Source organism: Eptatretus burgeri, chromosome 1, assembly GCF_056783735.1.
Source record: "Eptatretus burgeri isolate ZD-2024b chromosome 1, Ebu_testis_v1, whole genome shotgun sequence".
NCBI classification, from domain to species: Eukaryota; Metazoa; Chordata; class Myxini; order Myxiniformes; family Myxinidae; genus Eptatretus; species Eptatretus burgeri.
In genome coordinates, this window is record NC_140961.1 from 32,977,687 (window position 1) to 32,992,285 (window position 14,599).

A 14,599-nucleotide genomic window follows, 5' to 3' on the forward strand; every position below is an offset into this window, starting at 1 on the left:
TGCAGTCGCATCGTAATGTATTTTTCTCCGGTTCTCAACAGCCATGTGTCATGTATGGACGCTGCCAGTATTTCATGAGTACACTGTGAGTAGCACAATTCACACCCAGGTTGACAGTGTTTGTTTCATGATCCATTAAACAAACATTCCTGGCCAGCATTTCCTCATTTTATGTTGGGCATTTAACTACTAAAGAAGTGATCTATACCATTCAACTTCTTTGTATTCAAATTCAATCCTTACCCAGATCATTGACACCAAAAATTCCCCATTAATAAATTATTTTCCTGTACCCTGGGCTCGGAGAGTTTAAACAGCGGGTTCTTGCATCAAGGCTGTGAATATGCAAGTGGCACAACTGGGACAGGAGTCCTTTTCTGTGGTCCACAAACTGGTAGATATGGCACTGATATGATATGCATTTAGTTAACCCTAGCTTCTCCCTCAACCCTTTCCTAAATGCTTCTGGGAAGTCCTAAGACAAAGTGGAAAGATATGGGAGTAAAATGGGAAATTACATTGTGTGTTGAAGGGGTGGGGTGTTGGGGATTGTGGTTGAGTAAATAATGTAAGTATAACCCTCTGTTACACAGTACAGTACTAGTTTCAAACCCTCCGACAGGAATGGGGAAATCTCAGGGGCGTTGCTTTTGAGTGTAAACTTGGCCACACCCATGATAGTCAGGGAAACCTGTACTACACCCCCATGACGTGCACCTTCACTACGGTGTACTACAGGTGCATTTCCATGAGCCCTTCTCAGTTGTGCTGGTACAACATTCTTAGTTAAGTCCAAGTTTCATGATTAACTCTGTACATACACTGTACTCATGCAAAGTGAGAAAAACTCTACTGTCACTTCGCAAACAACATACTACGGTATTGTGCGCATTCACAATGTCCTGTAGTTGTCAATTCACAAGAGGTACGGACAACACATGCACTTGTAATGGGATATGGGATGGCGCCATGTGCGGATACATAGCTAAAAGGGGTTAAACCCAACGAGCGGAGCTTCTCTTCGGATATTGGGACACGGAGTGGGGGCGGGAAAACAAGCTGGTGAAGGTGGGGGGACCAGGGCTGGTCCGGTTCGTGCTCCGAGGTAGCTACAGCTCTTTGTGGTGACTGTCAGTTGCGGAGCTATGGGAGGAGTGCTTGGGATCTTGACACTGGAAACGCGCAGGAAACCTCGCCTAAAAGGTACTGAGCCGCGACCGTACCGGCCCATTCCCGGTCCCCTGCCGCGCCCTGCACCTCCCTGTGATGGTCTCATAGGAGGACATGGCATGGTACCGACCATTTATGTATGTTTTGCTCTTGCAGGTTACTACCCCTTCCGTGCATGCTTGTTGTGTTGGTGAAACACATATACCTCCTCCTCCACATGTCCTCATGTTTCCTTACCCCCACTCACAAAGATATCTTATATCAAATGTCTCTCATGTTCTGTGGAACATCCCTTACTCTACTCCGCTTGGTTCCAGTATAATGGGGAATCTTGATTGTGCACATCCTCCGGATGGTGCACATCATCCAGAGGGAGCACATAATCTGGAGGGTGCACCATCCTCCAGAGGGAGCACATCATCTGGAGGGTGCACATGATCAGTAGACGAGCGTACAAGCAAGTGCTTAATGAAACACCGAACGTTGCTTCAAACTTTTGTTCCATAGTGATGGCTCCGAGCAGGTTGGCCATGTCACAGTAAATTCTAATTCTCTTGAGGTTTACGCTGAATCCTTGGATTGAGCATTGGCGCAAAGCATTATTAAAAACTGTAGGGATTTTGTTTCATGTGTTTAAAGGATGATCGGTGAAGGGAAGAGCACAGGGAGTGCTTTCCATGTGAAATTAATGACTTGCCTCACGGGGTATGGAAGAATAAGTACCATGACTGTGGTTCTCAGCCGCCGTAGCTTTCAAACCAACCATCTCCTCTGCTGGCTCTCCTGGCATGGTTTGGAAGCCCCGGCAAAATAATTCCCACCATATCACCTGAAATTCTCCATTCTCCACACGGACACTGGAATACCTCTCTCCCTTCCGAGTATGACTGAATATACTGTTGGTGGTGGACTGAGGAGGGGTGTGAATCCAAACGAAGGCACTTTTGTCGATATCGAGGAAGTAAACTGGCCACCAATAGGTCAGGATCAACCATCAATGTAAGATCCTCAGTAATCTGTATTCTCTGAGTCTAAACATTCCTTTCATGGACATTTTGGGTGGCGCCTCCCTTTTCTAGTAGATGTTGGGTGGCGCCTCATTTTCACATCATATTAAGAAAACGACCTTTTCATATAGTAGGTCATGTTCCAGTGCCCATTTCATTGCACTTTCCTCGCATCCCCCTTTTTTGGTGTTTAAAACCCTCACCCTGTTGGAATTTGCTATAAGTATCCTCTGTTTTCATTTTTTATTCCAGTCGTTGTTGTGATCATTACCTTGAAATGTAATGATTGTGTGCTGTTGGAATGTTTGATACAATCTTGATCTCCATTTTGAAGGCTGCCTGCTATTTACTCTTTACCCTTGCATTGTGACCTATATTTTCACTTCACTATGCAAGTTTTTGCATTCAATATCCAAATGTATGAGCGTCACTCAAAAATTAATGTCCCACAAGTTGTTGTTTTTTTAACAACACTATATTTATTCGACAGCATTGTTACTTGTACAGTGTATAAGTACATCCTTCCTGCCTCATAATATGATAATTACATTGTCTTCCCACAGGTGGCGTTGTTGTAGCAGTCGTCAAACATGGCTGCTCCCATGGATGTCCGTCAGAGGCAACGTGCTGTGATTATGTTATTGGTGTGTGAAAAGGATACTATTGGATACATACCAATAACTACAGAAGGCGTATGGGGACGATGCTGTATACCGCAGCACAGTCGGTCGATGGGCCAAGTGGATAACGTCTGCAGGAGTTAAACGTGGCGATATGCACGACTGCTCACCCAGTGGCAGGCCACGATCAGCGTGGACGGATGTCAATGTTGAAAAGGTGAACAACATTAGCGCAGACCTTTGCATAGCCCAATTGTTTTATTATTCTGCCCACACTTGCTTCACCAATGTCCAGTTGGAGTGACAGTTCTCCAACAATTACGCGTCTGTCTGCCATACTGATGCTGTTCACCTTTTCAACATTGACATCCGTCCGCGCTGATCGTGGCCTGCCACTACACATATAGGCATGTTCAACTCCTGCGGATGTTATCCGCTTGGTCCATCGACCGACTGTGCCGTGGTCGACAGCATCATCCCCAAACGCCTTCTGTAGTTGTTTACGGGTGTTTCCAATAGTCTCCTCATACATCAATAATTTAATAACAGCACGTTGCTTCTGACGGACGTCCATGAGGGCAGCCATGTTTGACGACCGCTACAGCAACCCCACATGTGGGAAGACTATGTAATGATCAAATTTTGAGGCAGGAAGGATGTACCTATACACTGTGACAAATAACAATGCTGTAGAATATATATGGTGTTGTAAAAAAAATTGTGGGACATTACTTTTGTAGTGACCCTCATACTACATGATATTCCAAAAAGCCATTTCTCCATGTGTTCTCGTTCAAATACAAATTTGTATTCTGTTGTACTCGGCGGTAGGAAGTTTCCCAAGGCTCTGTATTACACCTTCTCACATATGATACACGAATAATCTGGGAATGTGAATTTATTTCATGTAGGAGCTGCTGAACCACACAGCAACCACACTAACAGAGTGAACCACACAGAGATAGCAAGCAGTAACCTGGTGTCAAGATATTTCACAAAAGACCAGACCACTTGCTACCTGTGTCTTTGGGGAGGAATTTGTAATTTGTTCAGTGTGCCATTGATAACTCACCAACTTTTTGTGAGACGTTAAGGAATCCTAAAGGTCCATCAACTAGTAGTGCTGCGAGACGGGTCTTCCAGCTTTACGTCTTTCCAAGGGCGTCACACACATAATGACACATCACACTGCATGCAATACACCATGTTGACCCTTTAAAGCTGTGTCGAGATTCAAACCCAGATGAGACTGCTCAAAGGCGAGTGCACATTCATCGAAGCTTTCCTGCCATCCTACTCCACTAGTTATTGGCCTGATGACCCTTATCCCTTCGAACAAAACCAAATCCAGCGTTGCGCTCCTGCTTTTATTCCTCGGGGAATTCTTATCAAATGAATTGTTCATGATGTCAGAAAATATCTTACCCCACGCAGTCTTGACAAAAAAACGGACATGGGCTGAGTCTGCAAGCAGCAAATTTGATTGATCGAGATGATGTGAAATGCCATGGTATTTTGAAGCAAGTACTGCGAAATGGAAGGTTTTTCAAAGTGCCAATAAAGCGATTTGTGTTTTATGGTGTTCAAGTGTATAATTAAATTGAAATAAATAAGGATTTTTTTAGGTTGTAGAAAAAAATTTTTGGAAGTTTACCACCGTTGATGCAGCGTCTATTACACCGCCTTATTTAACACATTACATTAGTTCTTCGTGCCTGTTGTTTGCGTCCTTTACGACGTCACTAAAAACAGTACGTTTCCTGTTTGGAATGATTTTCAATTCTGTTTGACTTGTCAAACAGGTAGACTAAAAAAAATGAACTCACTCCTCTCTGCGCATGCATGATTAGGACGAATGCAGAGCCAAAGAATGTTAAACTACAGCTTCATTTTCCAATTCATGGTCCGATTCGTGTTCAAAATAAAACATTCAATTGAAATTAAGTTATTCCTCATTCATAAACTGACGTTTGAGACAGACAGACAGACTTACAGAGTGAACCAATTGCTTAACTCCACTTTTTGCTTCGCGTGCGTGGGGTAAATATACATGTACTGTGCAGTAAATTCCGACCCATTCCATGAATAATTGGGGACCAAAAATAAAACAAATAAATATAAGGCAATAAACATCCTCCTGAATATCTGCTATATTAGCCTTTCCCCAAACTCCAAAGGAAAAACAAAACTGGCTTCATATCAATCATGTGCTTTAACCTTTGACGTAAACATTAGAAGACGTGATGTCAACAGTGCCTTTGGCAAGATGAAGTGTAAAAGTTTTGTTTGAATCTCTGCTGGATTACCATAAACGTATTTGAATTAGATAGGTACCTCGATGTATTGGAGATAGAGGGGAACAAGGATATTGGCAGGACCTGAAGGTAGCTTGTGTGTGGATGGGTCATTGTTTCTGATGTTGGTGCAGCACAGCAATGATAGGCCAAAAGTTCCTTCTAATATCCATGTATAAATGCATTTTGGGCATTGAAAACTTGATCACCTATGACAGTTTTGGTTATTTATGATGTCATGATGCATTGCAATCCTCATACGTTTCTTCTTTAAGGGGTTCAGTTTAAGCTGGATAACTAGAATGGCACTCGGTAGAGCACGTATCTCCGCCAGCCTGAACAGTTTACATTTTGTATCCCATTGATCGGTCGGATCTGCATCCAGAACGAACGAAAATCTAATCAGCTTGTTCTTCTCACCTGACCAACTCATGCACCAACTTTTGTCATAATTCTTCCACAACTTTTTGAAATATCATGATATATATATATATATATATATATATATATATATATATATATATATATATATATATATATATATATATATATATATTTTTTTTTTTTTTTTTTTTTTTTTGACTCCATCTCTCAATGGTGAAGAATCACCTAAAAAAATTTTCGGATCTGCATCCACATCCGGACCTTCACCAAAATCGAATCATTTCGTCCTTGTCACACAACAAATCTGTCCACCAAATTTCGTCTGAATCTGCCCATAATTTTTTCAGGTATTCTGCTCACAGACAGACAGACAGACAAAGAAACAAGAAAGATGTCATGCATATCACAATACTTGTCAAATCCAAATAAACAACAGTTACCATGTAAACAGCAATTTGGTAATCTGGAAAATTTGTGCTGTCAGGTGTTTTACATGATGGAATGTTGTGCATAACAAATTTAGTAAACACATTTTCTAATTTCTGCCTAATGTTTCATGTTTTGGATGGCATTGACCTGAACCTTTGACAAATTTTGACCAGATTTTATGCACATAAACTACACATGTGCACAAATAAACCGTGTAAGTTTCAATCTGATATGTTGAATGATTCCTCAGGTTTAGCAAAAATATCCCTTTTTGCCGCATGGGATTTTTTTCTCATTGCCACTAAGGCCTATGTCACATTTGGCTCGGCGGCTGTAGGGTCCACAAAATCTATGGCCACCAGCAACAATAGGGTGGCCGCAGTATTTCCACGGTCACAAAATGTAGCAGTCACATATGTTTTTCTTTTTCGGGGAGCCGCACGGGGTATTTAGAAATTGTGGAGACCGAAAACGTGGGGGTGCCGTACGGTCTTTGATTTCATGTCGCATGGTGACCTGAGGGCGTTCCTGCGGTGGACATAGAATTTTCAAGGCAGACGCAACGTGCCCGCAAGGCGACCACAGGGGGATCGCAGGGGGGCCCTAAGGCGAACGTGCGGCCAGACGAACGGTAACGAGTGGGTTAATTTTTATTATCATTTTTTTTTACCAGTTTTTTTTTTCGGCTTGTCGAATTGCTATGGCGAACGTAGAAATGAAAAAAGTTATAACTCCGTGCTATAATTCCACGGTGACCCTACGGCCTGTAAAATATAGCCATACTGCGTAGGGCCATCCTGAGGCCACCTCAGAAACTCTGCGGCCGCCGCACGTTTCTGTCAATTCAGAGGGAGTACGGCCGCCGTATCCTCACCGTCGAGAAAATGTGACTTCGGCCTTACCAATCGGGGGGCCTTTTTATTATGACTGGTGACACTCAAGTGTTCTTTCAGAAAGGCTTCAGACATAAAGTCAAACTGGGACTATGGTGCCTTAAGAGACAAATTGTTCTCATGGGGTCTATAGGGTCTACAGAGCCTCAGAGTCCTGAGGGTCTTTGGGTTATAAAGGGTCTTCATGGTCTTAAAGGGTCTTTGGCATCTAAAGAGTATTAAGGGCCTAAGGGGGTCTTAAATGTCTTTGGGGTCTTTGGAGTCTAAGGGGTTTTAAAAGGTTTTAGGGTGTAAAGGTTTAAAGGGTATAAAGGGTCTTAAAAGGTCCAAATGGTATAAATGGTCTAAATGGTCTTCGGGGTAAAAAGGTGCAAGGGCTGTAAAGGTCTACATCTCGAAATGGTACGTTCCAAAAGTCCATAATTAGTAGACTTAGTCAAGGTCCAACTCATGTTCAAACAATACGTAATGAATAAACATACTCACATGGTTCGGCCAAGACTTCACTGCAACGAGGGTTCACCATCTACCCGTGTTTTTCGGTTTTATATACAGTATATACAAAGATATCAAGTGAATCGGCTGAAAATTTATGATTTATGTGACCTTGACCTTTGACGTTTTTGAGCTTTTGACCTCAAAAACAATAGGCTTCCAGCTTGTCACTACCTCGACCAGGTGGTGAGGTTTCGTGAAGATCGGAGTATAAACGTGACCTGTAGGCGATTGACACTAACAGACCAAACTGACCAATATACTTGTGAATCTTGGATTTCACAAGTGACAGACAGACAGACGAACAGAAGCAGAAGCTATTCTGGAGGGGTGGGGGGTGGGGGTGGTGGGGGTGGGGGGACTTCTTTCATGGAAGAATTTTTCTTTTTACCTGCATCCATCTCAGCTCGATGAAATTAAAACATGTAAATGACACAAACACTGTAACTGCAATGTGTAAATATTCAGAGTAAAGATTAATCTCCATATTCAATGGACAACAACATGGCACAATTATGAAAAACAATTATGAAAACAACAATTATGAAAAAGCCTCTCCCTAAACATGGGTAGCTTGATGGTGGAGTGGGCAAAGCCTTGTTGCATTTCCCTCAATAACAGGGGTTTGATTCTCTGCGTGGCTGCTCAAAAACTGGGTCCGGAGGGGAGATAGGCACTTTCAGGTCCATTTCATCACAAACGTCACCTTTGTGTTCCAAAAACATTAATACCGTACATTCATGGGACCTCTACCATCACGTTCCCATATGCTCCATATTACTCCCTCTCCTCCCCCATTCTCCCACCTCCTCTCTTTTCCCACAGTCCTTCACTTTCACCGAGCTCATCACAATCTCCCTCTCTTTTTCACTATGCCCCATTGTCCCACTCCCCATCCACCTTTACAAGTGATGGAATCCATTGCCAATAAAGAAATGTATTGGGGTTTCTGGAATTTCATTGACCCATTGACCCATTGACCCAAATACTCTGGTCTTCTTCGTCTTCTTAATTCGTATGCAGCAAAAGGCTGCGGGGTAACATCATTAGCTGAGGGCATGGCTGTGCTGCTGATGCAATGCCCTCTTCTGGTTAGAGCAGGAATTTGCAATTCGTTCATGGTGCCAAAGGACTCTTCACAAAGGACACCATGTGATCTTTAAAGTCCACCCATGAATGCTGGCCGATGGATGCCCGCTTTAACGTCCATTCCAGGGACGGCACACACATTGGCAAATCACCCGACCTGTGATGACAGTTTATGGCTGTGTCGGGATTCGAACCCAGGCTAGACAGCGTAGAGGTGAGTATGCATACCTCTCCCGGTTAAGCAGCTTAGAGGCGAGTGTGGATACCTCTAGGTCATCCTATCAGTCCTGAAGATTCTCATGTTTGTATTTCATACCATTAGAAAGCCATCTAATTAAAGAATGCAAATTTGGCAGAACTATAACCCAACCTCTCCCCTCCCCCTACTCCATATGCTTCATACATACCCTTCCCTTCTCCTTTATCCTACCCCTCCAAACCTTCCTTCCATTCTTTTCCAATTCCTCCCACACTCCCTTGGCCTACTTTCTCTCCTTTTATCATCCATCTTTGAGATATCTCCTCCTCAAGTATTCCTCCAACTCCCCCACTGTGTTCTGAATTTATATATGGTTCCTCATCTTCTGTATATAAACCTGCAATCTTTTGTTACCATCACTGATTCACTGGCCCTCTATCTAATCTAATCTAATCTAATCTAATCTAATCTGATAGCCCTTTTAATGCAGTCACGTGACCTTTTTTAAATTTTTCTTTCCAATCTCGATAAAACTCTTTCTATAGAAAGCTTTTGGAAATGATTTTTTCCCATTTAATAAACTTCATGCTTGCAGCACATGTGGGATGACCTGGTGGAGGAATGATGCGGGTGCAGTACAACTTGTCTACTGCTAAGTGTATTAAAAAGCTGACATTGTGATGGATGACCACAACACACGATCAAACTGATGATCTTATTAGAAAGCTTTGAGGCAAGGCCCAATGCCCTGCACGGACTCTCATGTGCTCATGGTTCTTCCAAGGGGCTCAGAGCATTGAACAGCATTCCTTAATCTCCAATATTGCAGATTTTTCTCCATCCATAGGGATGGATGCGCTTGCAAACAGATCAGGATGGACCCTAATATTGCCTGTTATACATGCATTTGTTTTGCTCTAATTTCCAGCACGATCAGACTTTGTTCATCAAGTGTCTGAGTCTATCTAAACTGCTTGTGGCCTCGTTCTGCAGAATGTGCAATATGTTACAGGTAAAAGAGAACAAGACAAAAAAACTGTTTGACTCGATGTTGCATCCTCATCACCCAGTAAACTTTGTGTAAATAAGATAAAATCAGATAGGTGGTGTGAATTCCCAAGTGCATTTACCTCTCTTGAAATTGACCGAAAGCCGCACCGTTTCGAGAATCAAACATAAAAGGCTCTCATATCCGGAACGTGAATGGTATCGATGTCACTGTATATTCCTCAAGCGAAGGCCTTTTGACAAGCATCCTGGCCAGATTCCAAATTTCCCTGCAGGAGTTGAAAGCAAAAGGTTGTGGCCATCTTGCTTCATTAGGAGTCCTCCTGGATTATGTCTGCCACAGAAGTCTGATGAGGCTTCATGAACGGTGCGTCCAATCGGAGGTCAGCGAGTTCATTAGTATTTTCGCCAGTCTGAAACAACCTCGAGCCGTTGGCTAGACGGACCCACGGGCCTCTCAACATGATGCTCCAAATGGAAATGAATGAATAAATGAGCATTTCTTTTGAATTATGAAGGAATGGTGAGGCTGCTCGTTGGAATCGCAGTCAAAAACACTTATTTTGTGGTTCTGCGGCCGCAGCTTGCGGCTTCTTTTCAGAAGTTGATCGAAATTGTATTCATCATGCATATCATTCAATTACCATGATCTCAAGCAAGCAAACACACATCCTGACCGTCGAATTGATGCATTTTGGCTTTCGCTGGAAAAAGGGTACCAAACGCATAAACAAATGGTATTTGAGGCTGTTTGCATTTCACGAGCATCGCAGATAGTGGGGACCAAATGGCTTGGTGCCATCGGGTGTGGTGCAACAAGCCATGATGGAGGGAAAGGATTTCTCAAAGCCGTTGAGTTTGTTGAGCGATGTCGCTGGCCATGTGACCAATATTCTTCAGGGACCACGGGAGTAAATGTTTGGCCATAAAATTTGGCATTCGCTGTATTTCATCGCAGTGCATTTGTCCTCGCCGAAGATCGGTGATTTTTTATTTTTTTGACCACCGCTTCTCGCTGTACTGTTCCTCCGTGTATTTTGTGCATTGCATTTCCCCACTCTGCTGAACAAATCCTGAAACACTGTTTCAATAAACTGTTATACGAAGTGGTCCCTTGCTGTACTGCACTTCGTTGCTGTTTCCGCTGATACTGGAATTGTTCAGTTCCGATGGGACCGCGCTTTGTGGGAGATGTCGATATTGCTTTGGGACCCATTGGCCTGTGACCATATCCAGTACATCTGAGTCGAGGTTTTGTTCCTGAACTTTCTGCAGCAGTCGCTTCATTTCTCTCCGCAATGGCCCAACAAACTCGCTGGACTACATCCAGTAATTTGTGCCATACGTGCGAGGTATGCGTGAAATATGTACAGCTGCCTCGTTGCATATGTGCACACATCAGGCACGAGCTGTTTTCCACCGAAGATGATTTGTGCTCTTGAGAAGTGTTATTTTATATCAGCTGGAGCTCCCAGCGATCGGAAAACATACCTGTATAGTTATATGGTCCTCCAGGTATATGCAACTCAAATATGCGAAGGTGGCTTGAAGGAGGCGGGTGTGTGTAGTGCTGTGCTCCAGTGTTCGAATGGTTGTTTTTTTTTTGGAGGTAAGACACCTATTGGGTCTGTCGTTCCCTTTTATGTGGATGATGGGCCCATTTGTTTCTGTGCTGTGGATATGTAGTGTCATACTTATGTCACAACAGGAAGTGTCCTGTCATGGTATGATTTATGCAGTGTCACATAATTATTGTTTACACCACAAAATCCCACATAATTGGACATTTACTGGTCGTTAATGGGGAAGAATTTTACAGCTCCACCTTCAATACAATGACTAATTTGCTCTCAAGTTCAATATATATATATATATATATATATATATATATATATATATATATATATATATATATATATATACACATTTATTTATTTATTTACATATACATACATATATACACATACATAGTTGTGTTTTTAAGCTGTTAGTATATAACCAGCCATTGTGTGAGCCTGTTCGGGCCCTGTGACACCTTGACGTTTTAACCAGCAATGGCAACGTATAAAAATGTATGTAAAACGTTGGCGTACACTGAAATTTTGATGTTTTTTTTAAAATTTTTGGACGTATTCATAACGTGTTGGTCGTATGCATAACATATTAGTAACGGGCACAGAACGTTTCGTTGTGTTATTGATAACTTTTACCAACGAATGCTTAGCCTGTTGTCGGCGTTCACAACCTATGCCCAACGATGGTTTAACTTACGCATAGCGCGCTGCACGTATCGCCGACGATCTCGTGGCATAGCCTGTTAAAAACCTGCCGCACGCCGATTTAAATCATAACCGCCTGAGAATTTGAAGTGTTAACATCGCAGTCACACCTTGACGATTTTGCCAGCGTATGCCGGCCTATGAAAAATGTGTCTAAAACGCTAGGCGCACGTCGAATACGGTATAGGTAAGTTGTGTATACGTTAAGAGTAGGCTGGAAAACAATGAAGTACGCTGTCATATTACGTGGTACATGTAATACGTCGTGAAATTTCAAGCATGCTGAAAATTTTACGACGTACTCAGCATATGGCTAACACGTTCCGCATGCGTTGTCATATGTTCCTAGCACGCTCCGCGATCGTTTACACACGACGGACACACGTTACTCGTAGGTTACTCATAAGTCGAAGCACGTCAAGGTAATGGCCAACATACTTGAAACCAAATTTCTAATCGATGAGTAACGTGCTTTGAACAAATGAGTAGCATCAGCTTAGCCTATGTTTAACGTGCTTGGAAACTATGAGTAACGTGCATTGAACCTACTTGTAACTTGCCTTGAACCAATGACTACCGTGTTATGAACCTATGAGTAACGTGCGTTTAACCTATGTGTAGCATGCTTTGAACCTAGGTATAACGTGCTTCTAACCTTTGAGTAACATGCTATGAACCTATGTGTAATGTATCTAAAACGCACATTGTCGTATGTAGACAAATTAGATTGACGTCTTCCGGATGATCACAGAACTTACTGAACGTGTTTCTAACTTGCATCTACCGTATAATGGCGTATTGGCAGCGTTAAGGGGAATTGGTATATACAAATGGGCTTCACAAGAGGAACCTATCATTGTTCCAGACTCCATGGTGAGTAGATGTCAATTCCAGTAGTATCAGTAGTAGTAATACTATTAGTAGTAGTTGGTGTGCGTGACAGTAGTAATAGTAGTACTAGTTGTAGTAGTAGCATTGGTAGTAGTAGTATGTCTATGAGCATGGTGGGGAAGGTGTGGGTGATGATGGATCCTCTTATCGTCCACGAATAGGAGACTACTTTGCACCATTGTTCGATGTTCTTTTCAGCTAATTTTTTTTCCTCGTTCCCACGATGAAATATTTCTTTGTTTTACTTTTTGAAGTATTAAAAACGACTTTGACAAATGCATAATGTACTAGTAATGAACACAGAACGCTTCGATATGGAACACAGAACGCTTCCAGACTCCATGGTGAGTAGATGTGAACGCCGGTAGTATCAATAGTAGCAGTACTATTACTAGTACGAGGTGTGCGTGACAGTAATAATAGTAGTAGTAGTAGTAGTAGTGGTAGTAGCATTGGTAGTAGCTGTATGTCTATGTCAGTAGTAGTATGTGAGCGTGATGTGGAGGCTGTGGGGGATGATGGATCCTCGTTGCGTCAACGAATAGGAGAATACTTTGCACCATTGTTCGATGTTCTGAAAGGGCTAATTTTTTTTCCTCATTCCGAAGATGAAATATTTCTTTGTTTTACTATTGAAATTATTAAAAAAAGACTTTGACAAATGCATAATGTACTAGTAATAAACACAGAACGCTTCGATAACTTATAGATAAGGTATACCAACGATTGTTTATCGTGTTTTAGTCGTCCACAACCTATGCCCAACAATAGTCTAGCATATGCATAGCATAATAATTCCCAAGCACATTATTCATAGGTTATAAATAAGTCAAGGGTACCCTAAACATTACTTTGATGTGTTTCGACGTATGAGGAACTTTCAAGTCGCGTGTTGCGAAGTGTGAACAACGTTCGTGTAGCGTGCTTACAAAACGTTACTCATAGGTTAGAAATAAGTTTCGGGTACGCGAATGTTACCTCTACGTGTTTTGACTTATGAGTAACATACAATTAACGTGTGTCAACGATCGCATAACGTGCCTACAACTTATGGCCAGCGTAGCAGAAAGTGTGAGCCAAACGCCGAGTACGTCGTAAGATTTCAAGCATGCAAAATTTTTTGGACAACCAAAAAGTACAACATTTTAAACCAGTGTAATACGACCTACGGTAGTGTTTTTCAGCATGCACCTAACGTACACAAAACGTACCCATAACGTATTCAACGTGTGCCAGCGTTTTAGACAAATTTTTCATAAATCGGCATAAGCTGGCTAAATCTTCAAAGTCTTAAATAAATAATTAAATATTAAATAAATAAATCTAAATCTTAAATAAATAATAAACAGCCCCTTTACAAGTGTTGCCATTTGATTCAGAATAATCTGGATTCGGATGTGATGCGGGAGATGCTGCACAATGCTGATTAGAAAATGGAAATGAAAATTAATGTATTCGGAATCACTCTCTGTGTCTATCTGCATCGAGAGGATATAACCTATAAAAATGCTAGTTGCATGATTTTAAGAGCTCTTGGGTCCGGATAGTGCATGCAGAGGTTTAAAAATATCGATATTCGCACAATTTTGAGTTATGGGCATTTTTGTTGTATTGGCTACGTCGTTGGCTCGCACACCTACCAGAAGTTAAAAAAAATTGATATAACAACAAACTATTCAGTTAATTCTGTGCAACGAAGAATGATTTCATTTTTGTCCATTTACTTCACTGAAAAACCTTAGCAATCCAGTTAGTGACTATTATGCGGACGTTGAGTTGGGATGGGGGATTGAGGATTTGAAGAAAAAAGGGGAAGTTGCGAGCCTGTGGTGGAGGGCGGG

At 42.0% G+C, this 14,599-nt stretch overlaps 1 protein-coding gene across 2 annotated transcripts in view; it reads left to right on the plus strand.

Moving 5' to 3' along the window:
* Nucleotides 1–1,044: 1,044 nt before the first annotated feature.
* The window catches only part of LOC147034178 (Kv channel-interacting protein 4-like), a 129,048-nt gene continuing 115,493 nt past the window's right edge, over nt 1,045–14,599 (plus strand). Inside the window, exon 1 of one of the 2 annotated variants that reach the window (XM_085878129.1) lies at nt 1,045–1,203. In XM_085878129.1, coding sequence (XP_085734255.1) covers nt 1,146–1,203 — 58 coding nt within the window. In that variant the 5' untranslated portion in view covers nt 1,045–1,145. The remainder of the gene's footprint in view (nt 1,204–14,599) is intronic. The other variant, XM_085878122.1, reaches the window with a different exon arrangement.